This window comes from Vulpes lagopus, chromosome 22 (genome assembly GCF_018345385.1).
Source record: "Vulpes lagopus strain Blue_001 chromosome 22, ASM1834538v1, whole genome shotgun sequence".
NCBI classification, from domain to species: domain Eukaryota; kingdom Metazoa; phylum Chordata; class Mammalia; order Carnivora; family Canidae; genus Vulpes; species Vulpes lagopus.
Window position 1 is genome coordinate 25,172,350 of NC_054845.1, and position 27,605 is coordinate 25,199,954.

A 27,605-nucleotide genomic window follows, 5' to 3' on the forward strand; every position below is an offset into this window, starting at 1 on the left:
TGGGGATGGAGCTCCACAGTGGGCTCCCGGCTCAGGGAAGAGTCTGCTTCTCTGCTTCTCCCTCTCCCTCTGCCCCTCCGCTCCTGCTAGTGCTGTCTCTCTCTCTCTCTCTCAGATAAATAAATAAAATATATTTTTAAAAAAGATTTAAAAAAAAAAGATTTAGGGACAGCCCCGGTGGCTCAGTGGTTTAGCGCCGCCTTCGGCCCGGGGCATGATCCTGGAGACCCGGAATTGAGTCCCACGTCGGGCTCTCTCTGTGCCTCTCTGTGCCTGTGCCTCTCTCTCTCTGTGTCTCTCATGAATAAATAAATAAAAACTTAAAAAAAAAAGATTTAGCGATAAGAATATTCACCATGGCATTCTTTGTGGCATCAAATAAATGGCAATAATTTGGAAGTCCAATAATGAACCATCGGTTACATAAACTCTGCTACCTAACGGATTATCAGGACACAATAAAATGCAGTCGTGAAATAATATATAACATGTCACAGTAAAAAGGATAGATAGAAAAATAGTTATGTACACATAGTACATACACACAACACAGGTACTCGGAAGAGATACTCCAAAATAAATCACTAACTGATTTATTTGTAGGTCATCTTTGTAGTGAAATTATAAATGAATTTTTCTTTTCCTTTGTGCCAGGCTGTATAATTGAATAAACACAGACTCCTTTTTTATTCACACAAAAAAAGATGTCCTTTTAAAAAACAGAGTAGCACCTGCCATGTGTTTACTCCTCTTACCAGACTATTGGTGAGCGTGCTCACACGTGCTCCCGTGTGCACACACAGGCCTACAGTTGCTCTCCAGACCTCTGGGGAAGGTGTGGTCAGGAGGAGGGGCTCCCCTCCAGAGGACCAGGGTTCAGGGATGACTGGGGAATTTCTGTAGGGGTCAAGGTTGGGAGGCAGCTGCCCAAGGTGCGGAGTTTGTAGGCAAAATCGACTTCAGAGCAAGACCCATCCCAGAAAGGTGGCATCTGTTTCGGGTCATCAGTGAGATGGGCCCTTCTAGGATCAGGGGTTGAGAATGGAAGCCTTGGCTTCTGGGAGAAAGTAGCAGAGTCCAAAGGCACTGGTTTATGGCAGCTAATAAACACTCCAGATGGAGACAGTGTGCCTGAAGGGGGTGGGGGCAAGAAGAGCACCTGTGCCCCCTCTGAGCATGCGTCATGCTAAGTAAAAGAGACCTTTAGGGGTGCCAGGGTCTCTTCTGTCTAGGAGGGGCTGCAAGTGTGAACCCCTGGCCCTGGATCCCTAAGCCCCACCCTAAAGACCATTTTCCCAGAGAACGAGGGAGAACCCCCCCATTCTCCCTCCTCATCTGGGAGGTAGGAGGTCCAGGCTTCCCTGGCCAGTGCTGTCCACCTGCAGTGAGGGCCTGAGCCTTGGGCAGCTCGCTGTCCCTGGGAGCTCACTCATTCAGAGCCAAGGGTGGGGCCCATTGGCTCTGTCAGGCTGTCGCTGGGCTCCACTGGCTCCCAGGGACCTGGCGGGCACCTGCCTCCCCACCCCCTCACCCTCTCTCTCTTTCTCTTTCTCTCTCTCTCTCTCTCTCTCTCTCTCTCTGGGGCCCTATCTTCCCTTATATGGTGAAGGCAGTTCCTGGGGGTGGGGGGGTGGGGACAAAGGTCGATCTCCTGCAGCCAGCTTGCCACAACTCCCTGAGACCTCCCAGGTGGCAGCTGCCTCCCCCAGACAGGTAAGGCAACCCTGCGGGACTCGGGGTGGGGGGGGGGGACAGTAGGTGGTAGGAGAGGACTGGACAGGAGCCCCGCTTCTTGCTGGCAGCGTAGGGCCTCCTGGAGCACCTTGGAGCAGACGGGAGGGAGACGCTTGGCATTCTGGAGCGTCTGGAAAGAGCAAGGAGCCCGCTGTGGCTTCCTGGGCCTCCAAGGAAAGAGCTGTATGGGTTCCAGTCCAGATAGCTGCTCTTTCAGGCCCGCACCGACACCGCCCCCAGCCCACGGCGGGTGTCAACCATCCCCACTGCCCTGAATGGGGAGGGTCTGGAGACTTTAGATTTCAAACCTGGACACTCCCGGGCACACCAGGACCAGTTGGAGGCGACTCTGCCTCCCCTTCCCCCGCCCACCGGTCTCTTTGCCCATTTGTTCTTTTATCTGAAATCGTTCCTTTCTTTGTGTCGCCTTGGCCTCCGCCGCTCCGGGGCCTGGGCGCTCTGAGATCCTGAGCAATAGCCACCAGGCATTGAATGAGCAGAGAGGGGCGGGGGGCCGGTGACTACCGGGCCAAGCACGCGGCTCTGTCCTGACTTCCCCCTGCCACCAGCCGTCACCTGGCCTTACCAGCCACAGTGGCTCCATTTAACTGAAACGGGTGGAGGGGAGGAGGGAGCCAAGTCCAGACCAGGGTTTTGGGACCTCCCGTCCACCTCTTTCCAGAAAGCCTGCAAGGGCATTCCAGGTCTGCGGCTGGCAGTCTGCAGGCTGGGATGCTGGGGTGTGTCCTCCCTCCCTGCTCCCATGGGCTTGGGGAAGCAGCAGGATGTCCTGGGTTCGCATCCCTGTCCAGCTCAGCATGACTGGGGACTGGGAGCCGTGACAGCACCCCCCAGGTCTCTGAAGCCAGAACCCTGAAGACAACAGGGGAGCAGTTAAGAAGGGAAAGATGGGACGGGGGGGGGGGGGGGGGGGGGGGGGAGGGGCGCCAGGAGCCGTAACTCCCACCAGGACTCCAATATGGTCCACCCCTACCATTCCTTAGTTCTTTTTTTTAAAAAATACTTTATTTATTTATTTATTTGTTTATTTATTTATTTATTCATGAGAGACACAGAGAGAGAGAGAGAGAGGGGCAGAGACACAGGCAGAGGGAGAAGCAGGCTCCATGCAAGGAGCCCAATGTGGGACTCGATCCCAGGTCCCCAGGATCACACCCTGGGCTTCAGGCGGCGCTAAACCGCTGCGCCACCGGGGCTGCTCCCATTCCTTAGGTCTGTCTTTAAACTCTGCGAATATTTGTTGAGCACCTACTATGTGCTAGTGCTGAGGGCTACACAGAAAAACTGTCTAGGGCCTTGACCTCAGAGACCTCAGATATATTTTTTAATTTTTTAAAGATTTTATTTATTTGTTCATGAGAGACACAGAGAGAGAGAAGCAGAGACACAGGCAGAGGAAGAAGCAGGCTCCATGCAGAGAGTCCGATGCGGGACTTGATCCCAGGACCCAGAGATCACGCCCTGGGCTAAAGGCAGACGCTCCACCGCTGAGCCACCCGGGCACCCCTCAGATTTATAAACAGATGCTTTCATCACCCTGTGGTCAGAGGGCCAGGAGAGGCCTGGGGCCAGGATGCCCCGCAGCCCCTACGGAGGGGCCCTTAGTCTAGCCTGAGGATTCTTGGGAAGGCCTCCTGGAAGAAGTGAGATTGAAACTAAATCTAGAGGAACATGTAGCTGTTAGGAATCAGAGAAGGAAGGCGGGGAGGGTGCTCGGTAAAGGGAAAGCAGGAGCAAGGGCATGGGGACTGGGAGAAGCAGCCTGGGGGCCAGGCAGCAAGCAGAACAGCATCACTAGGAGGCAGCGCCTGGCGGGAGAGGTAGGGGGTGTGGCAGGGGCAGGCTGGAGAGACATTCAGGTGGACAGAGGGCCAGGAGACGGAGGGGTTCAGGCTGCTGCTCAGATAGCTGACTTTGGGGTCTGGGAGTAATGGTGTCTTTCCTTGAGCAGGGGACAGAGAATACCGGGGAGCAGGAGTGAGGGGGGCACCCAGAGAGCTCAAGTTGAGGGGGAAGGCAGTGCGTATCCCAACCTGGGGCCATGCTGTGTGGGCACGGGGGAGCGAGGAGCCCATCATCCTCCCGTGGGCTCAGGAGCCACAGCCTCTCTGGGGAGGGCCCTCCGGGGGTGGGGGACAGAGGCCTCTGCTCTGAACAAGATGGGTTAAGAGTAGGAGCAGCTGGAGAGTGCCCAGGAGGTATGCTAGGAGTATGAGCTCACCTCTCAGGGCCACCCTCCTCAGGATCCCCTGCACCCCACGCCAGTGGGGGCACCACCTTCCCCTTTCAGGTTGCTGGAGGCCCCACATCCTGGGTTTCCTCTAGGGAGGGAGCATGTGGCTTATTCAAGTCCCTGCTCCCCCAAATCTCCACTCATCTGATGGGCAAGAAGGGCCTCCTCCTGTCCACCCTCGATTCCTCTTGCTGCTCACTCCCAGGATCAGAGCATGTCCCTAAAGATCATCTAGTTGACCCCACCCTCCCCCCACCCAGAGATGAAGAAGCGGGGTTCGTGTTCATACAGCTAGCAAGTGCCAAAGAGTCTGTCTTGGAGAAAGGAAGACGTTGACCAAGGTGATAAATGAAGTAACACAGGAAACAGGTTTCTCCTTTGTACCTGAATTGGTCCTACTGACCCAGGAGTCCTGGCAACCCTCGTAGAGGGGCCACGGCAGACAGGGGCATCAGACAGGACCTGTGCTCCTACAAGCACAGCGAGGGAGGGGTTCCTACAGCCACAGAGCTCTGGTCCCCCAATCTGTGCTAATCAGAGGCTGGGCAGGGAGACTTTGCCCCAAACTCCAGAAAGCCAGGGAGAGAGGTCACCCCTCAGGACGCAGAAGAGGGAGTTTCCCAGCAGTAAAGGGCCAGGTCCTTGTTCCAAGAGGTGACTCAGAGTCAAGGTGCCATGAGAGATTAGATAGGGAGGTTCCAGGCTGTCAGAGCGTGAAGCCTGACCCTCGGGGCCACATGACCTTTCGTTTATTGCTTGTCAATTCAAGGAGTATCCAAGGAGCCTTCCTGGAGGGCAAACTCTGTGCCAGGTGGGGTGGTGGGCTCGGTGGGGAATGGGGGTGGCCTCCAGCCTGATGGGGAGAGGCAGGAAACCAGGGATGAGAGTAACTGGGGACAAGCCAATCTCCACCCTGGCTCCTATCAGGGTCTCTGGGAAATTTTTTGTTTTAAAGTTAAGAGAGAGAGAGAGAGAGAGAGAGAACCCAAGCTGGGAGGGGCAGAGGGAGGGAAGCAGATTCCAAGCTGAGCATGGTGCCCAGAGACCGACTTGGTCTCAAGACCTTGAGATCATGACCAAGGCTCGGACGCTTACCCGCTTACCCGACTGAGCCACCCAGGCGCCCTTCCCTGGGCAGATTTTAAAGCACCCATGCTCCGCCTCCCAAAAGGCAGAAAATAAAGTACCCAGGCCTGGGCCCCACCCAGCCTAATTAAATCAGAATCCCTGGGGATAGACCTGAGCCGCCTCAAAGCCTTGGTAGTGTTTAAAAGCTCCCGAGGGGATTCTGATGAGCAGCTGCAGCCGGGACCAGAGCTACAGGTGAAAATGGAATGAGCCATAAAAGATACCACAAAAGCAGCTTGGGAAGGCGAGGTTTCTCTCAGCTCCGTGGGTGGAGGCTGGTTCACCCTGGGAGGGTTCACTCTGTCACCCACCCACCCATACACCCACCTCGCCAAGTGGCCACATGGTTTTAGATGCTGGGGGCTCAGAACTGAGCAAACAGGGTCCCCGCCCTTGTGGGGACTTGATCTTGAGAGCCACCTGGGCAGTGATTGAGGGGTGTCCGGGGATAGCGAGGCAGGACCATGAAACTGCTGTGTATGCTTTTTTCTACTGTTGTAAAAAATACACGTGAGATTTAGCATTTTAACCAAAGTACACAGGTCAGTGGCGTTCAGGACATTCAGGATGCTGTGCCCTACAACCATCACACTGTCTAGTTCCAGGATTTTCTCATCATCCCAAATGAAGCTCTAGGCCCACTAGTAGGCTCGGCCCTCTCCCTTCCCTCCAGCCCCTGCCAGCCCCTAATCCGTTTGCCATGGGTATGGACTTGCCTGTTCTGGATGGTTCATATAAATGGACTCACACAACACGTGGCCTTTTGTATCCAGTATCTTCCACGAAACATAATGTATTCCAGGGTCATTTGTGTTGCGACACATATTAGCGCTTCAGCCCTTTTTTACGGCTGAATATTCCATTGTGGAGATATAGATAACAGATTTGTGTATATGCCATCTTTTGTTGATGGATATTTGGGTTGTTTCTACATTTTGGTTATTGTGATTAGAGTGGCTATGAATTTCAAGCACAAGGTTTTGTTTGAACACCTGTTTTTTCTTTCTTTCTTTCTTTTTTTTTTTTTAAGATTTTATTTATTTATTCATGAGAGACACAGAGAGAGGCGGAGACACAGGCAGAGGGAGAAGCAGGCTCCATGCAGGGAGCCTGACATGGGACTCGATCCCGGGACTCCAGAATCATGCCCTGGGCCGAAGGCAGGCGCTCAACCACTGAGCCACCCAGGGATCCCCCACCTGTTTTTTCTTTTGGCCTTTATTTATTCTTTGTTTTCCTTTTTTTTTTTTTTTTTAAGTCTGTATGATTTTTTTCCCCAGCCAGCATGGCTCTGTAAAAAAATTTTCAAAAAGAAAAATTGTTTGGGGGATCCCTGGGTGGCTCAGTGGTTGAGCGCCTGCCTTAGGCCCAAGGCGTGATCCTGGAGTCCCGGGATCGAGTCCCACATCGGGCTCCCTGCATGGAGCCTGCTTCTCCCTCTGTCTGTGCCTCTGCCTCTCTTTCTCTCAGTCTGTGTCTCTCATGAATAAATACATAAAATCTTAAAAAAAAATTGTTTGGGGCTAAAGAGTGGGGGGCTTTCTTCAGTGGGTAATAGGGAGTCAGGGTAGGGGTTTGAGCAAGAGAGGGACAAGACCCGAGCTGGGTGGGAAGGCTGGAGGCCGGGTCCCCCGCAATTCGGGGGCCAGGGTGGGGAGAGACGCCGCAATTCGGGGGCCAGGGTGGGGAGAGACGCCTCTCCTCCCCGGGCCCCTGAGCCCTGGCCTCCGGGGCTGTTGGGAGTTCTCCAGGGCTGGGCTGGACAGGCAGCTCCTGAACCGCCCCCAGCTCCTCAGCACTTGCTCCCACACCCCCTTCTCCAGGCTCATCCGCCATGACCAGACTAACCACCCAAGTCAAAAACTCGCTCAACATCACCACCCCGGGGGTGCAGATATGGAGGATGGAGGTGAGGCCTGCCGGGGTCTGTCGGGGGTTGGGGGACTCTATAGGTTGGGACGGGCTGAGGGAGAGAAGGTGCCTGAGATTCCCTGACTGTCCCCCTCTCCAACCTCTCCCTGGGGTCAAGGGCAGCAGGGCAGCTGGGGGTTCTGGGTGGTCCAGGGAAGCCCCTCTGAGCTCCTTCCTCTCCCTAGGCCATGAAGATGGTTCCTGTTCCTTCCAGCACCTTCGGTAGCTTCTTCGACGGTGACTGCTACATAGTCTTGGCTGTGAGTGGGGGGTGGGCGCGGGAGGGGCTGCGGACAGCAAAGGTCTCTGGCATCAGAGGGACAGTCTGAGGCTGCGGGTGGTAAGGGGGCTGGCCGGCTCCACCCCTGGACAGCATCTGCTGGGTGTACCACCCAGGTACCACCCAAATACCACCCAGGTGCCAAAAGGTACCTGGCCTTTGGCGGCTCTGCAGAGCCAGAGATAGAACAGGCTCTCGCCGCCCTTGGCTCCCTGAGCTCCCACCTGAGCTGAACTCCTTTGAGTTTATAGTCTTGGGGACCCTCTGAGCCAGTAGGATGTTACCCTACCTCAAGTCCACGTTTCCGAAATCCATAGTCCCCTCTGTATCACCATCATGGCTTTGGCCACATCTATACTATTAATGTGCTTGTATTTGCCCTCATATTGACTCACTTTTCAAATGTAAATCCATATTTTTTAAAAACATAACTCTGCCTCATTATCCTAAGCGGAAAGGGGTGTCCCACGTCACAGACAGAAAGCAGCTATAAAACATTCACATCATCCTTCCGTATGCACATTTGTTTGCACACCACCTGAGCACCTCGCCTCTGACGGGCCCACACATCACTTCGGGAAGTGCTGCTATCCGCCACCAACTGCTTTCCAAGCCGAGATGTGCAAGACCCAGGGGGAAAGCCACTGGCCCCGTGTCTCAGAGAGTCTGGGGCGGAGCTGGGGCCAGTACGCTGGGCTCCTGACCGCCAGGGCCGTGCACTAAACGCCCTCCCCACCCAGCTCGCCCGTGGCCCAGGCCCAAGTGTGTGGGAAACCATGCAAAGCAGGGAGGCGGGCAGAGGGCTGTGGGAGGCCAGGGCCTCTGGCACACGGCACACCTGCTCTCCTCCCTAGATCCACAAGACGGGCAGCAATCTGTCCTATGACATCCACTACTGGATCGGCCAGGCCTCGTCCCAGGACGAGCAAGGGGCGGCTGCCATCTACACCACACAGATGGATGACTTCCTGAAGGGCCGGGCCGTCCAGCACCGGGAGGTCCAGGGCAACGAGAGCGAGGCCTTCCGGGGCTACTTCAAGCAGGGCATTGTGTACGGAGGGGCACACCACCAGCGGGGCGGGCGGGGGCTGGGGGACCAGGGCCAGGGAGGGGCGGAGCTGGGGCCACAAGGGGGTGGTGTTCTGGGGTGGGGAGACCTACCATGGGAGGTCTCCAGAGGGAGACTTTTGTTCTTTGTGCTTCCCCACCCATTTCTGCTCCTGCCCTGTCCTTGTCTTTATTCCTCTGGGTGGCCATTCTGAAAGTCTGTGCACCATAAGTTTTGTAAATCACCCCCTCTTTGAATGTCCTGGAGAGCCCGGTGCCAAAGCAGGCCTTCCAGGGCATCACATCAAGTCTTCCCTGTGGCCGGTGGGCGAATGACTGCTTCTCCATGCTCCAAAGCAGGGCTTTCACACTAAACACCCAGATTTCTAGCTTTTCCTGAAAAGTCGGAAGACCTGGTCTCTGGGCTTTGCCCATGGAAACACACACTCAGGAGCCAAGTTGCTCCTGACCAGCAGGATAGGCCAGAAGCTCTTCACTTAGCCACAGTCCTCACCCCTCCCTTTTGTCTTGCTCCTCTTCTTCCCACACTTAGAGCAACAGTCCACCCCTTTGGGGCATTAGAGCTGGTGCCTCTCCTGGCTTAGCCTGCTTGGGCTGCCCTAACAAAATGCCTCGGAACGAGTAGCTTAAACAACAGGGATGAATGTTCTCACACTTCTGGAGGTTGGGGAGTCCACGAAGGTTCCAGGGAGAGCCCACTTTCTGGCTGGCTGACAGCCACTCCTCACTGTGTCCTCACACGGTGAAGAGAGTGAGCAAGCTCTCCCGAGTCTCTTCCTTTGAGGGCTCTAACCTCATCACAGGGGCCCCAGCCTCACCACCTCATCTAAACTTCATCAAAATCTCCCAAAGACCCCAGGTCCAAATCGCACCCCCCTGGGGTTAGGGCTTCAACTTAGGAGTTGGGCAGGGGACACAGTTTAGCCCACAGCATCTCCCCTCTTCCCCTTCCCTTCAGCCCCCTGTCCTCTGCAGGCCTTCCACACTTCCACAGGGGCGGGGAGGGAGGGCTCTGGGGTGCAAAATTTAAGGAGGCTGAGGAAGGTCATGCACATGCAGGCGAAAGCCCGATCTCGAACTTGTGTGACCTTGAGAGCAAGGGCCTCAAAGCTGCAGCTGCGCCATGTCATGCACCTCATCCTAGTCCTGCGCCAGCCCTCAGAGGGCCCCATGCAGCCGGGTGCCCAGGCTGTCATGCACCCCCGCCCGCTGGCTATCCCTGCTTAGCTCCCTCTTCGCAGGATCCAGAAGGGGGGTGTGGCTTCTGGCATGAAGCAAGTGGAGACCAACTCCTACGAGATCCAGCGGCTGCTGCATGTCAAGGGCAAGAGGAACGTGGTGGCCGGAGAGGTGGGCCCCGGCCAGGGCCCTGGGGCATGACCTCCTGTCTCCCCCCCCTCCCCGCCCCCCGCAGCCTGGGTGGAGGGCAGAGGCCTAGGAGGGGTGCAGGTGGGAGGAGGGGGGGAAGGGACGATGCCCTGGGGCAAGTCTCTGACTGCGCCTAACCCCTGTCGCTCCAGGTGGAGCTGGCTTGGAAGAGTTTCAACCGCGGGGATGTTTTCCTCCTGGACCTGGGGAAGCTCATCATCCAGTGGAACGGGCCCGAGAGCAACCGCATGGAGAAACTCAGGGTAGGCCAGGCGGCACCACCCGTCTCCCCATCCCCCCTGCCCTCACCTGCCCCCACACCCGCCCCTCCCCTCGCCCTCCAGCCCACCTGCCCCCAGGTCCCCAGGCCTCACCACCCTAGGCCGGATGTTCAGAGGTAGGTCCGAGTGTCCGTGTGTGTGTGTGTGTGTGTGTGTGTGTGTGTGTGTGTAGGCCCGCGTGTCAGGGTTGACGTGTGTTCTCATGGCTCATCTGCCCTGGCTCTGGCCTCCACTGGCCGTCGGGTCGGGGAGACAGACAGGAAGGCAGCAGCTGAGAAGTGAGGGGTGAGCGTGGCCCTGGGGGTTCTGGGAAGGTTTCCGGAGGAGGTGGGCTGGGGAGGCGAGGGCCCTAAGGCAGAGGGAAGTGGCCAGTGGGGGCCCTGCCAGCACAGCCAGAGCACCAGGGGGGATTACAGGGAGCTGGGAGGGGAGAGGGGTCTCGCTCTCGGGGGGTGTTCTGGGTTGGGTTTTGTTCTCAGGGCCTGGAAGGTCTGAAGGGCTTTCTGACTTCTGATGGAGAAGGGGTGCAAGGGGTGGCGGGGACGCAGGGAGCCCGGTGGCCATCGGGGCAGGGGAGGAGGTGCCCCGCCCCTCCTGACAGGACGGGGGGAGGGGGGCAGGGGGGGACCCACCGGCCTTCTGTGGGTGGTGGATGGGGTGGAGGAGAGAGGGGCGCTGTGCTGGAGCAGCCAGGAAGGGGCTGGAGTCCCATTTCCTGAATTGGGAACGACCAGGAGCGACAGGGTTCACTTTGGGGCACCTTTAAAACGGGGTTGGAAAAAAAATAATAAAATGGGGTTGGGTAAATGAGCTGAGAGCAGAGAGCTGGGCTGGTGACAGAGAGAGGAAGCAGGCCCGGGACTGGGGCTGGGGACTGAAGTGGCAGTCCCCAGAGCAGGGGCCGCGGGGCCGAGGAGGGGGAGCCAGGGGTGCGTGTGTGTGCACGTGTGTGCGAGCATGTGTGTGTGCACAGGCGAGCTCACCGTGGGCAAAGAGACTGAGTACTGTGATACCCAGGGCTCCGCTTTTGTCCAAGACTGTGAAGTAAAATCACAAATTTCAAGGTCAAAAGCGAAGGCCCAGCATGTGCACCCCAAACACCCTCTTGCCACCGAGAAACCTGCTTTTCCCAGTGGGGTTTGCTTCGGTTCCCTCACACGCACCTTAAGAGCCTGGTCCCCCCTCACGGTGCCTCGTCCCTTGGGGCCGCTGTGGGGTGGGCCTGCTCCCCCCACCCCCTGCCCCACTAGCCTTCGCGGGGTCACCGAGGCCTCCCCGCAGGGCATGACCCTGGCCAAGGAGATCCGAGACCAGGAGCGCGGCGGGCGGACCTACGTGGCGGTGGTGGAGGGGGACAACGAGAAGGCCACCCCGCAGCTGATGGAGATCATGAACCATGTGCTGGGCCCGCGCGGCACCCTGAAGGCCGCGGTGCCGGACAACGAGGTGGAGCCGGCGGTCAAGGCCGCCCTCAAGCTGTACCAGTGAGTGTCCAGCTGGGCTCCCCGCGGGCGAGGGGGCTCCGGGGAGGCGCCGGGGGGCGGCGTGGGACCTCCCAGCCTGTGCTGTGCCTTTGGCCCGCAGCGTGTCGGACGCGGAGGGAAAGCTGGTGGTGCGAGAAGTCGCCACGAGGCCCCTCACCCAAGACCTGCTCAGCCACGAGGTGAGAGGGCCTGGGGACCCCCAGCCCCGACTCCCATCCCGCTGCACCCTGCCCACCCCACCCCAGGTGGGAGCAAGGCCAAGCCCTGGAGGCACCTTGGTGTCTGCCCCCCTCCTCGTGGCCCAGTGCCGACCGCGCCCTCGGGCCCCCACCCTGCATCACCCTTGTCTCCCACCTCTAGGACTGTTATATCCTGGACCAGGGGGGCCTGAAGATCTACGTGTGGAAGGGGAAGAGGGCCAATGCCCAGGAGAAGACGGGAGCCATGAACCAGGCACTGGTGGGCATGGGGTCAGGCAGGCGAGGGAGACGATCAGATAGGCAGGGAGAGGGGATGGGGTCAGACCACGTGTGGCGCCAGGCGGGGGCCTTGGGAAGCCCTGGGCCTGACCCGGCTGGGGGTGCGGGGGTCAGTTCTGTCTGTCTTGGGGGTTCTCTGCATGCCGGGGGGCCAACCACCAGGCAACCTCGCAGCCTCCTCAGGATGGGAGCTCCCACCTCCATCTCAGTTCAGAGGAAAGAGGGAGAATTGGAAGCTGTACTTTCTGCAAGAGAGAATTGGGTCGACAGGGGGCTGGGTGGGGGCAAGTCGGAGTTTGGGGTCATTATTAGGGCTAAAGTCCCAGTTGGCATGGGGTCAGCGATAGAATGGGAGTTGGGTTCAAGCTTGGAGATGGCAGCTGGTGAATGGGGTTAGAATTGAGGTAGGGTCAAGGTTGGGATCTTGCTGGGTTTTTGGGGTTGGGGCCAAGCAGGGTTTAGCTTTGGGGTCAGCACTGAGACTGGGGTTGGGTTCAAGTTTGGGCTTGGGACCAAGGTGTAGGTTTGTGGTGGGGTTGGGGTTAGAGCCAGGCTGCGGCGTGCTGTGAGGGGGTCTGGGGGGGGTTCGGAGAGGGACACAGACCCAGCCACCCCCTTTCTCTTCCCAGAACTTTATCAAAGCAAAGCAGTACCCGCCCAGCACACAGGTGGAGGTGCAGAATGATGGGGCCGAGTCAGCTGTGTTCCAGCAGCTCTTCCAGAAGTGGACCCTGCCTAATCGGACTTCAGGCCTGGGCAAAACCCACGCCCTGGGCTCCGTGGGTGAGGCCTGGCCGGAGGCAGGGTGGGGTCAGGAGCCGGAGTGGGGCGGGGGGAGCACCTGCACCTGCCTCCTGTCCCCCTGCATGCGATCTTTCACCCTGGCTCTGGGCTCCCCGGGGTGGGGTGGGGGGAACGACACGAGGGAACCTGCATTCCCTTCCTTGGGGCTGTCACTCAAAGGGAGCTGACAAGCACCTGTCTTTCCTTTGGAATGGGGCTGTCGCCCTGGAAAGCAGACAGCATCAGTGTGTCACCACACAGTGTTTGCTGAAGGCAAACTGAAGAAGAGGATAAACAGGCTCTCCCTCCCCGGGCTCCCCTGGGAGGCCCTGCAGAATCCCGAGGCTCAGGGGGGCGGGAGATGGGGTCTGCCGTAAGCCCTGCGACCTTGGAGGGATGGAGGGACCGACCTCGCCGGCCTCAGCTTCCCCATCCGGAAAACGGATCTAAGAATTGTAGCTGTCACTCAGGGCCGTTGTGAGGACCTGGGGGCCCTCAGCTTGTGACAAGCTTGTCGCGATTCCCCTTCACTCCAGCCAAAGTGGAGCAAGTGAAGTTTGATGCCACATCCATGCACGTCCAGCCTCAGGTGGCTGCCCAGAAGAAGATGGTGGACGACGGGAGCGGGGAGGTGCAGGTACGGTGAGCGGGGGAGGCCGGGCCGGGGGGCGAGGGGTCAGCGGAACCTGTCCCGGCCCTCATGCCAGCCTGCTACCTGCCCCAGATGTGGCGCATTGAGAACCTAGAGCTGGTGCCGGTGGAGTCCAAGTGGCTAGGCCACTTCTACGGGGGTGACTGCTACCTGCTGCTCTACACCTACCTCATTGGCGAGAAGAAGAACTACTTGCTCTACATTTGGCAGGTCAGGCCCCACCCAGCCCTGCCCAGAACACCGCCAGCTTGGCTCCCACTCTGCTATACCCCTGCCAAGTGGCCACGACTCTTGAGTTGAATACCTCCAGTGATGAGGAGCTCACCCCTTTTCCATACTGGGACTCCTTTGGCTATGAGATCCCACTGGCACGGGGTACCCCCATTCACAACCTTTTCCCCTCTCTGGGTTCATGGAGCCTCCCTTCCAATGTCCATGGCTTCCAGAACATTCCCTTCCTGTGCTCAAAGCACTGTGAGTTTCTGTGTCCAGATATGAGAGAGCAGGGAGATGTGTGGGTGCTGGGGGTAGCGGTGTGGTAGCCACAGTGTTGTCCCAAGTAAGAAGGAGAGGAGGGCAGCCCGGGTGGTTCAGCGGTTTAGTGCCGCCTTCGGCCCAGGGTGTGATCCTGGAGACCCGGGATTGAGTCCCAGGTCGGGCTCCCTGCATGGAGCCTGCTTCTCCCTCTGCCTGTGTCTCTGCCTCTCTCTCTCTCTCTCTGTCTCTCATGAATAAATAAATAAATAAAAAAGAAGAAGAGGAGGTCTGGGGTCAGGGCGGGGGGCAGGGTGTGGGGCAGGTGAGCTGGGAAAGGACTTGGTCTGGGTCGGGTTGGGTTTGGACCATGTCCAGGGCGCTGTTTGGAGGGGCAGAGAGTTGCTTTGGGGCCAGTTGAGAATCGGGGATGGGGTTGTTGCTGCGGCCGGGGACGGGCTCAGAACCGGGCCAACCGTGTCCCCCTCCCCTTCCACTGTGCTTGTCCCCAGGGTAGCCAGGCCAGCCAGGATGAAATAACAGCCTCTGCCTATCAAGCCGTCACCCTAGACCAGAAGTACAACAACGAACCGGTCCAGATCCGGGTCTCGATGGGCAAGGAGCCACCACACCTCATGGCCATCTTCAAGGGACAAATGGTGGTTTACCAGGTGTGGCTGCTGGCCCGAGGCTCCTGGCAGTACCCGCAATCGTGGCGGGGCGGGCACCAGGAGATGGGGCAAGGGCCTGGGGCGGGCCCGGGGTGAAGTGCATCCTTGGTAGGACAGGACTGAGCTGGTCCGCGGGCTGTGGGTTATTGTTAAGCTGGTAGGTTAGGACTGTTTGAGGCCCCACCACGTACATGGAACTGGCAAGACAAACAACCTCTCAGGACTTTAAGAACATGCAAGGAGTACACAGGGTGTGCAAGCACCGTTAGTCTCTGCACCCCATCTCCCTGGATCCTCTACATGAGAACAGGTGTTCGTTTGGCTGGATTTGCCCAAGCGATGAGCCTGCCCAAACTGCGTCGTGCCCTCTAACATAATGGCATAGGCATGTCCCGCACTCACTTAAGAGATCATCTGTTTACGGAGCCCCTATGAAGCCTGCGGCCTCCGCAAAGTGCCAGGGCGGGAACGGGCCACACATTCCTATTGACTGTCTTGTTGGGACAGCAGCGGACTAACAGCCTGAGGCACCGTGTGGTTAAACCCAGACACACAGGTTGAGTTCACAGTGGGGCGTGAATGGGAGCCTGTGCCCTTACAGGGCAGGAGAGGGAATCTGAGAGGCCGGGCAGGCGGGGAGTTCCTGGCAGAAGGGGGGCTTGGAGGAGCCCTTGACGTCAGGGTCAGAGTTGAAGAGCTCAGCAGAGGTAAAGTGAGGCATGCAGTGCAGGAGCACCAGCAAGGACAAAGGCCCAGGGGGGCGGTCCACACGGAGCAGTGAGAAGCCTGGCGAGCTAAACGCGAGGGTCTGGAGAGAGCAGAGTGTCTAGAAGGGCCATTTGCACCTGCGTCCTGTGGGGCCTTCAAAGGCTGGGCTCAGGAGCGGGTTCTAGCCTATACGCACTGGGGAGCCACTGAAGATTTCTGAGCAGGGCTGTGCCATGACCAAAGCAGTGTCTTCAAAGGCTAGTTTGGTGATGATGCATCAGGACCTGGGGGCGGGCAGCCCCACCCCAGCCTCTCTTCTGCTCTGTTCTCTGTGTCCTCGTATCTTCTGTTGTTTGCACTAAGTTGCTCTCTGTCTCTGTCTCTCTCTCTCTGCCTTCTCCCCACACCCTCCAGGGAGGCACCTCCCGGGCCAACACACAGGAGCCAGTGCCCTCCACACGGCTGTTCCAGGTCCAGGGAACCAGCACCAACAACACCAAGGCCTTTGAGGTCCAGCCCCGGGCCAGTTCCCTCAACTCCAATGACGTCTTCATCCTTAAGACCCAGTCCTGCTGCTACCTGTGGTGCGGGAAGGTGTGTGCGGGGCCTGGTGGCCTCCCCCTCCCCGAGGGGGTCTTAGGGGTCCCCGGGCCTCAGGGGAGCCTCTGGGCAGTAGATCTGGCTCATTTCCCAGTGGCCTCTAGCCAGCCTCCCTTCTCCCGTCCTGAAGGAGTGGGCGACTCCTGTCCCCTCTGCCATTCTTTGGTGTGTCGAGGACAGAGGAGGGGTGTGCACGGGGTCCTGATCCAGGCAGAAGGGCCGTCTTGGACGAGGAGCTCTGGGCCAGTGAATGTGATGGAAGGGTGGCGGTCGGTGTGGCAGTAGAGCTGCCACAAGGCTGACCCCCTCCTCTCCCCAGGGCTGCAGTGGGGACGAGCGGGAGATGGCCAAGATGGTTGCTGACACCATCTCCCGGACAGAGAAGCAAGTGGTTGTGGAAGGGCAGGAGCCGGCCAACTTCTGGGTAGCCCTGGGTGGAAAGGCTCCCTATGCCAACACCAAGAGGTAACTATGGGGACCCTCTGCCTCCAGCTCACGACCTGAGGCTGGAGAGCCTCCTAGCACCTCCATCCCATGGCCCAGAGCCTGCAGCAAGCATGGACTGTAGACTCTGGGTACCAGGTCCCTGGGGCTGGAAGACGAGTAAGGGGCAGCCCATGCCCTCAGAGCCTCTTGGGCACAGGGGCTGTGTCTGTGCGGTATGCCTGGGGCCTGTTGGGCATGTTTTCTTGGCAAATGGAGTTCATGGCAGTAGGAAGCAACTCAAAAAGAGGGACAGGGCTTGCCCTTTGGGAAAAAGGTGTCGGAGCCCTGCCCTTTAGTGTTGAGGCCTAGTAGTTCTAGGCCTCCTACTGCTACTGTCGGAGGTCTAGGAGGAAGATATCAGAAAGAACTTCCCAACGGGCCTAAGGAAGAGTTTCTGGAATGCACGCCCTGGAAAGGCGGTGGGGGTTTCTCCCTTGGAGCACTCTTAGACTCTTGGGGAGGAGGGGGGTACTTTTTGTGGGATCAGGAAAAAAAGAGCATTTTCCCAGAAGTTGGGCTTTCCAAGTGGGAGTTCTGTGTCCTCGATTCTTCTTTCCCTGCCTTCTTGCCAACACAATTTTGTCTCCATCCCGCAGATTGCAGGAGGAAACCCTGGCCATCACGCCCCGGCTCTTTGAATGTTCCAACCAGACTGGGCGCTTCCTGGCCACAGAAATCCCCGACTTCAATCAAGATGACCTGGAAGAGGACGATGTGTTCCTGCTAGATGTCTGGGACCAGGTAGGGTTGAGGCCTGAAGACCTTCCTTCCCACCAGCTCCATCCCCACAGCCGAGAAAGGGTGACTTTAGGGACAGGCAAGGTCTGACACTGTCTCGGCTCCCTTATTAATCCTTCCTGGGTGTGGGATTATGAATAAGAGCCTAAGGAAGAAAGAGGCAGGTGGGGAGGAATGTGCCCAAAGGGGCTGCAGGGCAAGATGTATTTTCCCAAAGCCCCACCTCTGTCACACGGCAGAAGCATGTTCTTGAGGTCGGTGGCTCTGGAGAGGCTGGGACTCACGCTGGCAGGTCATCCAAGCAGAGGGCATCTGTCCAAACCGTTCATGTCCCAGCTGCAGAGTCAAGACCAGATGGGGCCTGCCTGAGGTCACTTAGCCCCACTCTTGGCCATCGGAGCCCGGTCGGCCGGGGGGACGGGAAGGGCTGCCCACACTCTGCATTCTCCACAGGTCTTCTTCTGGATCGGGAAGCACGCCAACGAGGAGGAGAAGAGAGCCGCAGCCGTCACGGCACAGGAGTATCTCAAGACCCACCCCAGCGGCCGTGACCCCGACACCCCCATCATCGTGGTGAAGCAGGGATATGAGCCCTCCACCTTCACCGGCTGGTTCTTGGCGTGGGATCCCTTCAAGTGGAGTGTGAGTGGCTGGCCGGCCCTCATCCTTACGGCCTTCTCTGGGAGGCCCCTGTGCGCACCCCCGGGGGCAGGCCGGACTCCCAGGCTGTTCTGTTCGTCCTGAGAGAGGACCAGTGATAAATTTTTATTTTTTAAAATTTTTATTTATTTATTCATGATAGACATAGAGAGAGGCAGAGACACAGGCAGAGGGAGAAGCAGGCTCCATGCGGGGAGCCCGACGTAGGACTCGATCCTGGGGACTCCAGGATCGCGCCCCGGGCCAAAGGCAGGCGCCAACCCACTGAGCCACCCAGGGATCCCCAGTGATAAATTTTTAAAGGGGCCCAAGGGGGCCTCGAGTGAGGAGGAAGGCTGTGTGAGACCATTAGGCCCCCTGGTGAGGGAGAGGAAGGCAACCTGTCAACCCCCAGGCTGATGACGGGGCCTTGCCTATGTACCAGACTTAGCTCAAGGCTGCTGCACGTTATTGCTAAGAGCCGTACTGACCAGTTAAATTAAAGTTGAACAAAATCAAAGATTCCATTTCTCACAAGCCCGAAGCTAGGTGCTTCCTAGCCGCCTGCGGCTGGTGGCTCCCATTTGGACGGCACAGAGAAGGAACATTCCCATCTCCGTAGACACTTCTCGGAGGCAGTGCTGGCGAATCCTCAAGCCAGCTGAAATGACACGTCAGTTCTTGAGGACAGACAAATGTCTTCCTGGCACTACATCCTAAGCAAAACGGGTCATACCTGTGGCCCTTCCCTGAGGGACAGTGAGTCAGACTTTCACAGGGTTTTCCTGAACTGGCCGCACATAGAAGCAGAAGGAGCGTCCTCAGGATGGAAGCCTGTGCAAGTTTTCTGCAGGAAGAGAGAAGGCTAAGGTGGAGAGTGCTGGCCCGGTGGCTTTGGGTGCACGAAAATTTGCACAACGGATGAGTGTAGGGAAACAGAGCTTAGATTCGTTTCCTCAGATCCGTTTTTTGAAGGCATCTGTTCAGTGGTTGATGGGCTGAATTTAGTCTTGAGGAGAGATGAAACAAATCTCAAGGCTGCAAGTCTAGATGCTAGAACTCTTTTTTTTTATGATTTTATTTATTCCTTTATTATTTTAATTAATTTATTTTTAAGTAGATGTTTTAAAAGATTCTATTTATTTTTTAAAAAAGATTTTATTTATTTATTCATGAGAAACACAGAGAGAGAGGCAGAGACATAGGCAAAGGGAGAAGCAGGCTCCACGCAGGGAGCCCCAATGTGAGACTCAATCCCAGGACCCCGGGATCACGCTCTGAGCTAAAGGCAGATGCTCAACCGCTGAGCCACCCAGTGCCCCGATGCCAGAACTTCTTAAATTCATATCCGTGTCAACTCTGGAGGCCTTCCCTCCCCTCTGGTCCTCACTGGCTTCTCTCTGGGTCAGCGCGACTGCAGTCATGACGTGCCATGCGGGGCCCTGGGTGTATGGAGATGGCCGAGGTCCCTTCTATGCCTTCACCTTTCTGCGGTAGGGTCCCCTCCAGGCTCTGGGAGGAGACCCCTGTGGTCCCCAGAGCCCCCACCATGGAGGCAGGTTCTCCAGGCTGCATGTGGCTGCTCGCTCTGCCTCCGAGGGTTGTCTCCATCCCCACATGGGGCTGAGGGGGCCTTTGCTGACCAGCGCCCCGTGGGTGCCCATCCTCCCCATCTAGCCTCTTGTCTCGGGGTCCCTCCCCCAGGCCCAGGCCCAGGCCCCGGCCCCAGCCCCCTTTTCCCCTTCCCACCCCCAGGACTGAGACCAGCCTTCTTTCAGCCCCCGGAAGGAAAAAAGTTCTTCCATCTCCTCTGCTGAGAGCCGGGTCTAACTTGTTATTTACTTTATGTGCAGAACACCAAATCCTATGAGGAGCTGAAGGCAGAGCTCCAAAGCCCTGAGGACTGGAGCCAGATCACTGCCGTGAGTATGGGGAGGTGGCAGGCTGACGACGCGCAGCCCCACGGGAGCTGAGAAAGATAGCAGGGTCCCCGGCTTTCCTTTCCACCATGTCCTCCCACGGCTCAGGAAAGTGCTTCTCCCTATTTATTTTTTATTTTATTTTATTTTATTTTATTTTTTATTTATTTTTAAAAAAATTTTAAAAATTGATTTATGATAGTCACACACAGAGAGAGAGACAGAGAGAGAAGCAGGCTCCACACACTGGGAGCCCGACGTGGGCCAACGTGGGATTTGATCCTGGGTCTCCAGGGTCACACCCTGAGCCAAAGGCAGGCATTAAACCGCTGCGCCACCCAGGGATCCCCACTTCTCCCTATTTAACTTCGAGCTTTCGAAGCCTGTATTTTTTTTCTTCCACTTCCTAGTATGATGGTATGACTATACCATGTCATATGTCATACCATGTCACTATACCATACCACTATGATGGTATGACTTCCTAGTATGACTCTTCTCTAGCATTAAGAGAAGAGTCTGGGTGATGGGAGCTTGGAGCAAGGGGGGTGCAGCTGGTTAAAACGCAGATCCCAAAGTCCCACTCACTCCCCCAAATTCTGGTGTGTGGAATTGGGACAAGCCCCAGGAATATGCCTGTTGTAAACGAACAGCCAGGTGATTTGTTAGTTAGTGCATGGGCTACACTTTGAGAAAGAATGATTTGTCTGCCTTGGTCACCCTGGGGTCCCCTCTCCAGACCTGTGGCCTCTCACCTAGTTAATAGAACCACATCGAGCCTATTGGCCTAGGATGTGGAAATCCAAAAGCAAAGCCCTTCCTTCCAGAAGTTCGCAGGCTGGCAAGGGGAGGCGTGACCAAGTAGACTCTGTAGAAATGTGTCCAGGGCACGAGAGCAGTTTCACAAGCACGCTGGGGTCCTTAGTAGATAACGCAGGCTTCTTGGCCCCACCCGCAGGTTGAACACCTGCACACTCAATAAACCCTTCACGGTGGACAGATACTTTGGGCAGAAAAGCATAGATAGGTCAAGGCTAAACGAGTTGACTGATGACAGTTTCATGACAGATAAGAGAAAGAGGCCCATAAATGCCCAAGGTGGACCTCAGACATCTGTGGGAAGCCATGGAGTTCAGAAATCATAGAACAACATAATCACCTTCCACCCATTGGCTTTGGTTGGGTACAAACCCAGCAAGGTTTTGCTCACAGGTCCGCTGGAATGGTGTGTTCTTGTGAGGACTGTGTACATGCAGGTGGGTGGGCGGTGGGGGCTGTGGAGGGCTTCTTGAAGGAGGTGCTCTAGAATCAGTATTGACTCCAGAGAAGAAGGCAGCCTTGGAGGTCATCACAAACCAGTCGAATTGACTAGTGGTTTCCTTTTCTTCCCTAGGAGATCACCAAACCTAAGCCGAACACGTTCACTGCTAACACCAGCCTCATTTCTGGGCCTCTACCCATCTTTCCCCTGGAGCAGCTGGTGAACAAGTCTGTGGAGGAGCTCCCTGAGGGTGTAGACCCCAGTAGGAAGGAGGTAGGTCAGACGAGGAGGAGGGGGAGGAGGAGGAGAGCTGGCTGCCATTTGCTGAACAGCACTAATTGCCCTCCCCCGACCCCCAGCCCTGACTGTGCCCTGCAGGTGATTAGGTGCTGGGGGTGCCCTGGTGAACACAACAGAACTGGTCTTCACCTCTATGTGAGATCACAGCTCAGTGAGGACAGTGGGTTCAAAGGATCCTGGTTACACTATCATTTAACTTCAGTGATGATAAGGGCCACAAAAAAAAAAAAAAAGATAAGGACCACACAAAGGTGAAGTGCAGGTGCCATGAAGAGTATTCCAAAAAGGAACCTGATTTAGGGAGAGAAGATTGCCTTCTGAAAGGGGAACAGGAATTATTTAGGCAAACGGATTATTCCTGGAGAAGGGAACAGCATGCGCGAAGCCCAGAGGCAGGGAATAAGCAGGGCGGCCAGCTGGCTGTGGGATGCGGAGCTGGGGAGCAGCAGGCAAGGGGGCTGGGGGCCCGAGGGAGCAGTGCCGGCTACGCCACGTTGGGGAACGTGGTGTCTGTCCAAAGTAGAAAGGAGCCATCATGGTTGGAGCAGGGGAGTGGCAGTCGAGTTTAAGCTTTTAAAAGATCGCTATAGGGGCACCTGGCTGGTTCAGTCGGTAGACTGAACTTTTAAAAAGTTTACTTTTTTTTTTTAAGATTTTATTTATATATTCATGAAAGACAGAGAGAGAGAGAGAGAGAGAGAGAGAGAGAGGCAGAGACACAGGCAGAGGGAGAAGCAGGCTCCGTGCAGGGAGCCTGACATGGGACTCGATCCCTGGACTCCAGGATCACACCCTGGGCTGAAGGCAGCGCTAAACCACTGAGCCATTCGGGCTGCCCTAAAAAGTTTACTTTCAAGAAGTTTTAAAATATTAAGAAAAAAAAAAAACAATTTTATTTATTTATTTATTTATTTATTTATTTATTTATTTATTTATTAAGTAATCTCTGCACCAAGCATGGGGCTTGAACTCACCACCCCGAGATCAAGAGTCACACTCTCTACAGACTGAGACACCCCCAAAATAAAACCTTAAATAAAAAAGATCACTATAGCTACTCAGTGAAAAAGGGACTGGAAGGTGGCAAAAGCAGCAGCCATAGGCAGGCTGAGTGGTGGCCGGGAGCGTAGAATAGGCGGTGGCTGGGGAAGCGGAGGACGGGAGATGGTTTAGAGAAATATTTAGGAGGTAAAGTCAATGGCACTTGGTAATTACTGATGAAAGGAGTGTGTGGGGGTGCAGTTGTGTTATTTCCTGAGATGAAAAAGAAACACCTCTGGGGCAGAGCTTAGATGGGACAACAATGAGTTTGGTGGTCGCTGTGCCATTTGAGGCAGCCTGGAGACATCGCAGTTGCTGTGTATTTGGTGGGCAGGCTCTTCAGAGGCGCGCCAGCGCGAGGTGCTTCTGGTGGCTGCAACTGCAGGTCCCACTTGGGTCACTTGTGGGGAGAGAGTATGGTAAGAAGAGTTTGTTAAAAACACAGTTCCAATGTCTGTTCGTTCCCGCTATGTGAAGATCCAAAATAGATGGCAAATCTAGCCTGATGTGAGTATTGAGGGAAAATGCACTCCGGGTATAAGAAACCATAAAGAAGTGTTACTAATGGATTAAAGAGTCCACAGAACAGAGATGCCCGATTTCTCCAAGAAATGGGCCTGATACATGTTTAAGTGTATTGTTCCCAGAGCATTTGCATCCTGCCCTTCACCTTGGAGACCAGTCCATGCATTCTCTCCCAGATGTACCCATCTGTGTCCTTGCTGGAATAATGGGATGGTCCCAATATATTTTTTGGTAACAGTGATATTATGAATATTCTTTGCCCAGCACCTGGTGCATAGCAAGTGCTCTGTAAACGTAAGCTGCTCTTATGAGTGCCTGAGAAAACTGGAGAGGGGAAGGGACTTGCCTCATGTAACTTGACATAAGCTACTTAGCAGCAGAGTCAGGGCAAGAACCAGGTCTTCGGAGTCCTGCCGCCTTGCCGCTACCATCTTGTGATGTGGCACAAAGTATTTCCGAAAGGAGGGGGACCCAGTGTTATTGAACCAGGTGATTGATAGGGGGCCAAAGGGATGGTGCATTTGGAATGGGACAAACAGAATCAAGACAACCCTACCATGTAGACACAGTCTACAAAATCTAAGATTCTTTTTTAAAAAATCAGTTGTTTGTTGCTGATTTTTTAAAAAGATTTTATTTATTTATTCATGAGAAACACAGAGAGAGAGGCAGAGACACAGGCAGAGGGAGAAGCAGGCTTTATGCAGGGAGCCCGATGTGGGACTCAATCCCAGGACCCCGGGATCACGACCTGAGCTGAAGGCAGACGCTTAACCTCTGAGCCACCCAGGTGTCCCCGTTGCTGATTTTTTAAAAAAGATTTGAGAGCGAGAGAGCACGGGCACGCAGTGGAGAGGGGCAGAGGGTGAGGGAGAAAGAATCTGGACTCTTCTCAGGGAGAAGCCCAACATTGGGCTTGATCTCAAGACCCTCAAATCATGATCTGAGCCTAAACAAGACTCAGACGCTTAACCGACTGTACCACCCAGGTGCTCCGTTTTTTGTTTTTTGTTTTTTAAATCATGGGAATAACATACATACTTGTGGGAGAGCTATAGGTTCAATGTTCAGTGGGGAGAGTAGGAGAGGGCTTCAGGCCTCTCTGGCTGCTCCAAACTCGGACGGGGAGCCAGGGGCAATGAAGAGTGGGGTGGTGGGCCTGGCTGCAGGCAGCAGCAAGAGGATAATCTGAGTACCAATGAGTAAACCACAGAGAGGCGGATGTGGGTATGGGTGAGGCCAGTAATCAGCTGGTAGGACCACAGAGTCCAACAGCAGGACTGGTGGAAAGATACAAGTCCACTGGGATGGGCAGTTCCTGCTATCTACCCTCCGGGTCAGAGTCCAGAAGTTGCAGCCAAGCTGTGGAGCCAGCCTGGCTGGGGCCAGAGAGGGCACCTGCAGCCCCAGTGGTGAAGGACCTGGGGTGGCAGTTTGCTACAAACCAATTCGGTGTAGGCACATCTTCCCCAGCCACTGATGCTCGAACCGCTCACCTTTCCTCTCTTCTTCCCTGCCTGGGGGGGGGGGGGGGGGGGGGGGGAGGGCAGGGGCAGGGCTCTTAGGGAACTTGAGGAGCGAATGCCCGGGAGCAGGAGGCAAACCTAAAGACAGGTTAGAGAACTGAGGCATCAGACCACCTGAGCTTGAAGTCCACCTACAGATGTTTTCCAAGCTGTTTCATTAAGGGCTCTCTGCAGGAGTGGATAAAGCACTCCCCTGGGGTGGCAGTTGGGGGGGCTCACATTGAAAAGAACCCATGGCTCTTACTACCTCGTCCTCTTCTTGGGGCCTGGGGAGCAGAGGTGAAGGCTGGGAGGTGCTGTTTCATAGCAGCTTCAATTTGGGGTTCTCACACGATGTGCCTTGAGGGCACTTAGCTGGCCTTAAGCAGTATTGTCTATGATCGAGTTAGCTGGGAGCAAAGGTCATCTCAGGCAAGCCCTTCATTTCATGAAGCAGCATATCCCGGGCTTAGAAAGTGGTTTCCAGGTCATGATCTCTAAACTAAGAGCAAAAAAGTAGATAGAATTGTGCTATCGAAGCTTCTAGATCATTCACAGGATGGGAGAAGCCAGGATGAGTCATCCACTTCCGCTCAGAACAGCCAGGTGTTTCTGCAAATGCCGCAGCTCTACATGTGCGCCAGACTGCTGCGTGCTCTGCTCTTCGGGCTGGGGTGGCCAGCCTTGCTCACTTGATCTCGAGCAAGGTGGGGCCCAGGAGGGCAAGCCCCTCCCCAGGCTCACAGACTCTTGCTAGCAGAGCTGGGCCTCTTGTGTAACAGCAGAGTCTTGGGTAGATTCCCTTCTGGGGCTCATCTGCTGACTCTGTGGGCCAGATACAGAAAGGATCCCTCGCTTGGGTCCACGGTTCAGTAAGACAGATGAACAAGATACTGGTTTCCAGTGCCCTTTCCTGTGTAGTATCATTTTCCTCCCCATAAAAGCATTACAAAGAAGCAAAAATTGGCCTTTATTCTCCCATTTTATAGAGGAAAACTAAGACATTCTCTTAGTTGGCCAATTCCTTAAGCAAGCTAAAGTCAAATGTCCTAGTTATTTCAGAGCTAGGGTGCTAGGGTGCACTTGTCAAAAGGAGCTCAATCTACCTCATGTTGGTCACATTCCAAATTCAGAGATCAAACTTCTTAGACCTCACGTGTCACCTGACTCCTCCCCAACCATCCTGGTTCTCCTGACCTTACCTGCTTTTGCCCCTCATGTAGTTACTATACCACACCTATAGGACTTATCAAAGTAAACCCTGGGGGAAGAAGGTGACCATTGCCTTCTGGTTCCTCTCTTCTAGGAGCACCTGTCTGTCGAGGATTTCACCAAGGTCTTGGGAATGACACCCACGGCCTTCTCTGCCCTCCCTAAATGGAAGCAACAAAACCTCAAGAAAGAAAAAGGCCTGTTTTGAGAAGCAGGAATGGTTGTGGTTGGAGAGCAGTCCCCTATCTTTGCCGTTTCAGTTTTCATGACTGGCCTCTTAGTCCTGTACTAATTGAAGTGAAATTTTACCTGTGAGTGGCTGGCTGTGGCATTGCCACTTTTATTTAGTAACCTAACTATACTTCCAGAATGATACCTCCCTAAGAAGACTATGGTCTCAATTTCAGCTAAGAAGCTGGTCACATTGTTTCGATCCTGGGTGTTAACATCACTTTAATCATCCTGTTCAGACTTTTCCCTTCTTAGAAGAGCAAACACTCCACAAAACATTTGAATTCTGAGGGTCCCTTGGTCTTCCTCTCTTGTGACTAATTTTTATCTAAGAAGAGTGGATTGAAGCGTTTGCAGTTTTACATCTTTCCCAGAGTAATGGCTTTTCCTTTTCACATACTTTCCTGATTTAGGCGACAAGTTAAAGGGGACTCCTTTGCAAGAGTTGAATGGCCTGGGAAAAGGCCCAGTTAGGAAGTTTCACACTAACTGGTTCCCAGCAAAAGCAACATACCCACTGGGTGTGTCTCTATTGGAGGCCGTTTCATGCCCGTCTGGTACCAATAAGGCAAAGGAAGAGCTTAGCTAAGCCCAATGCCGAGTTAAAACTGTCATCCAGGACCTCTGCAAAGCTTCACGGGCTCCTCCAGTGAAAACGAGAACTCGGTGTGGACTCCAGCCATGTGGCTGTCTGCCCTTCCGTTTCCTCTAAAGTGTGATGCTGCTGCATGGAAGTCCAAACCAGAAAGCCAACAGAAAGTGATTTCACAACCTCAACCAATGGTTAAGTGTCTGAAAGGTTATGTCCTTTCCGGAAATAACAGGCGAACCAACACAAGGTTAATAAAGGCTTTAATTTCACACACACAAAAAACTCTATGCATAATTTAAAAGGAAACAAAAATAAGGAAGAACCGTAAAGGATACAGAGGAACAGTTCTGCTAAAACACAGATAAAGTGCCGCTCCATACGAAACAACATAAAGAATCAGAATCAAGTCACTCTGAACACAAAGAAAGAAAATCACCTCACAAATAATGTGGCCAAAGCTGCCAGCAAATCTGGTAGTGGCTCAATTAGGCAAAGTGTAGGACCCTTCCTTCGGTTTTCCTCTCTATAGTAAACAACACTGACAACAGGCCAGAGGAATTGGGATGGAAGGGCAAGCTCAGAGAGGGAGGGAAGCCTTGGGGACGAGAAGTGTGTGGTCTCACTCCCTGCATCCCCTCTGTTCTTGAAACAGGCCAGGTCAGTTGATTGCTCTTGTTTTGGCATTTGACCTATTGAACTTGGGTCTTGATTCAGACCCTCATCCCCTCTATTGTTTCACCAGTGAATTCGCCTATACTTTGAACCTCTTAATGTACTTTAAGTCCAATATTCTAAAATCAACTGCTTTTACTCATACTGGCACACTTTTTATTAAAAACTTCGAAACCTCAGACATATAGCACACATGGAAAGAAAAATTTACTGTGTATAAATATGATACAACAGAAAAGACTGCCTGAAGTCTAATAATCAAAGCATGCCATAAAGGAGTCAGTGATTGTGGTGACAAGAGCAAAAAACTGTCACAAAACTCTCAAGGCCGACCAAACCGTAGTTTCCCAATAAAATATGTTTTTCAGATGTTAATAAGACATACCAATAGAGACAAAATTAGAATTTTGAAGTAATGCATTTGAAAGATATTAGATGGCAGAAATCCATTCAGTTTTGTACGCACTTAAAGAGAGCATTACTCAGTGGTAAAGCAAGATGGGAGAAGGAAAGGATACACCTGTTTTCGTGTTTTGGGGGGACACCCATGGGACTTGCATCTGGTACTGGGTTGTTCATTTTTCTAAAAATCTCCATATATATATATAT

The 27,605-nt window shown here is 54.8% G+C and overlaps 1 protein-coding gene across 1 annotated transcript; it reads left to right on the top strand.

Moving 5' to 3' along the window:
* Positions 1-1,576: 1,576 nt before the first annotated feature.
* VIL1 (villin 1) lies at positions 1,577-26,606 on the top strand. The gene is made up of 20 exons (XM_041737065.1): positions 1,577-1,713; positions 6,940-7,025; positions 7,213-7,287; positions 8,162-8,358; positions 9,617-9,725; positions 9,896-10,006; positions 11,306-11,508; positions 11,609-11,687; positions 11,869-11,967; positions 12,617-12,770; positions 13,307-13,407; positions 13,495-13,632; positions 14,409-14,567; positions 15,690-15,869; positions 16,195-16,340; positions 16,958-17,102; positions 17,553-17,741; positions 19,592-19,660; positions 21,051-21,191; positions 25,596-26,606. Exons 2-20 carry the CDS (start codon positions 6,951-6,953, stop codon positions 25,707-25,709), a joined length of 2,484 nt encoding a protein of 827 aa, XP_041592999.1. The 5' UTR covers positions 1,577-1,713; positions 6,940-6,950; the 3' UTR covers positions 25,710-26,606.
* Positions 26,607-27,605: the final 999 nt, after the last annotated feature.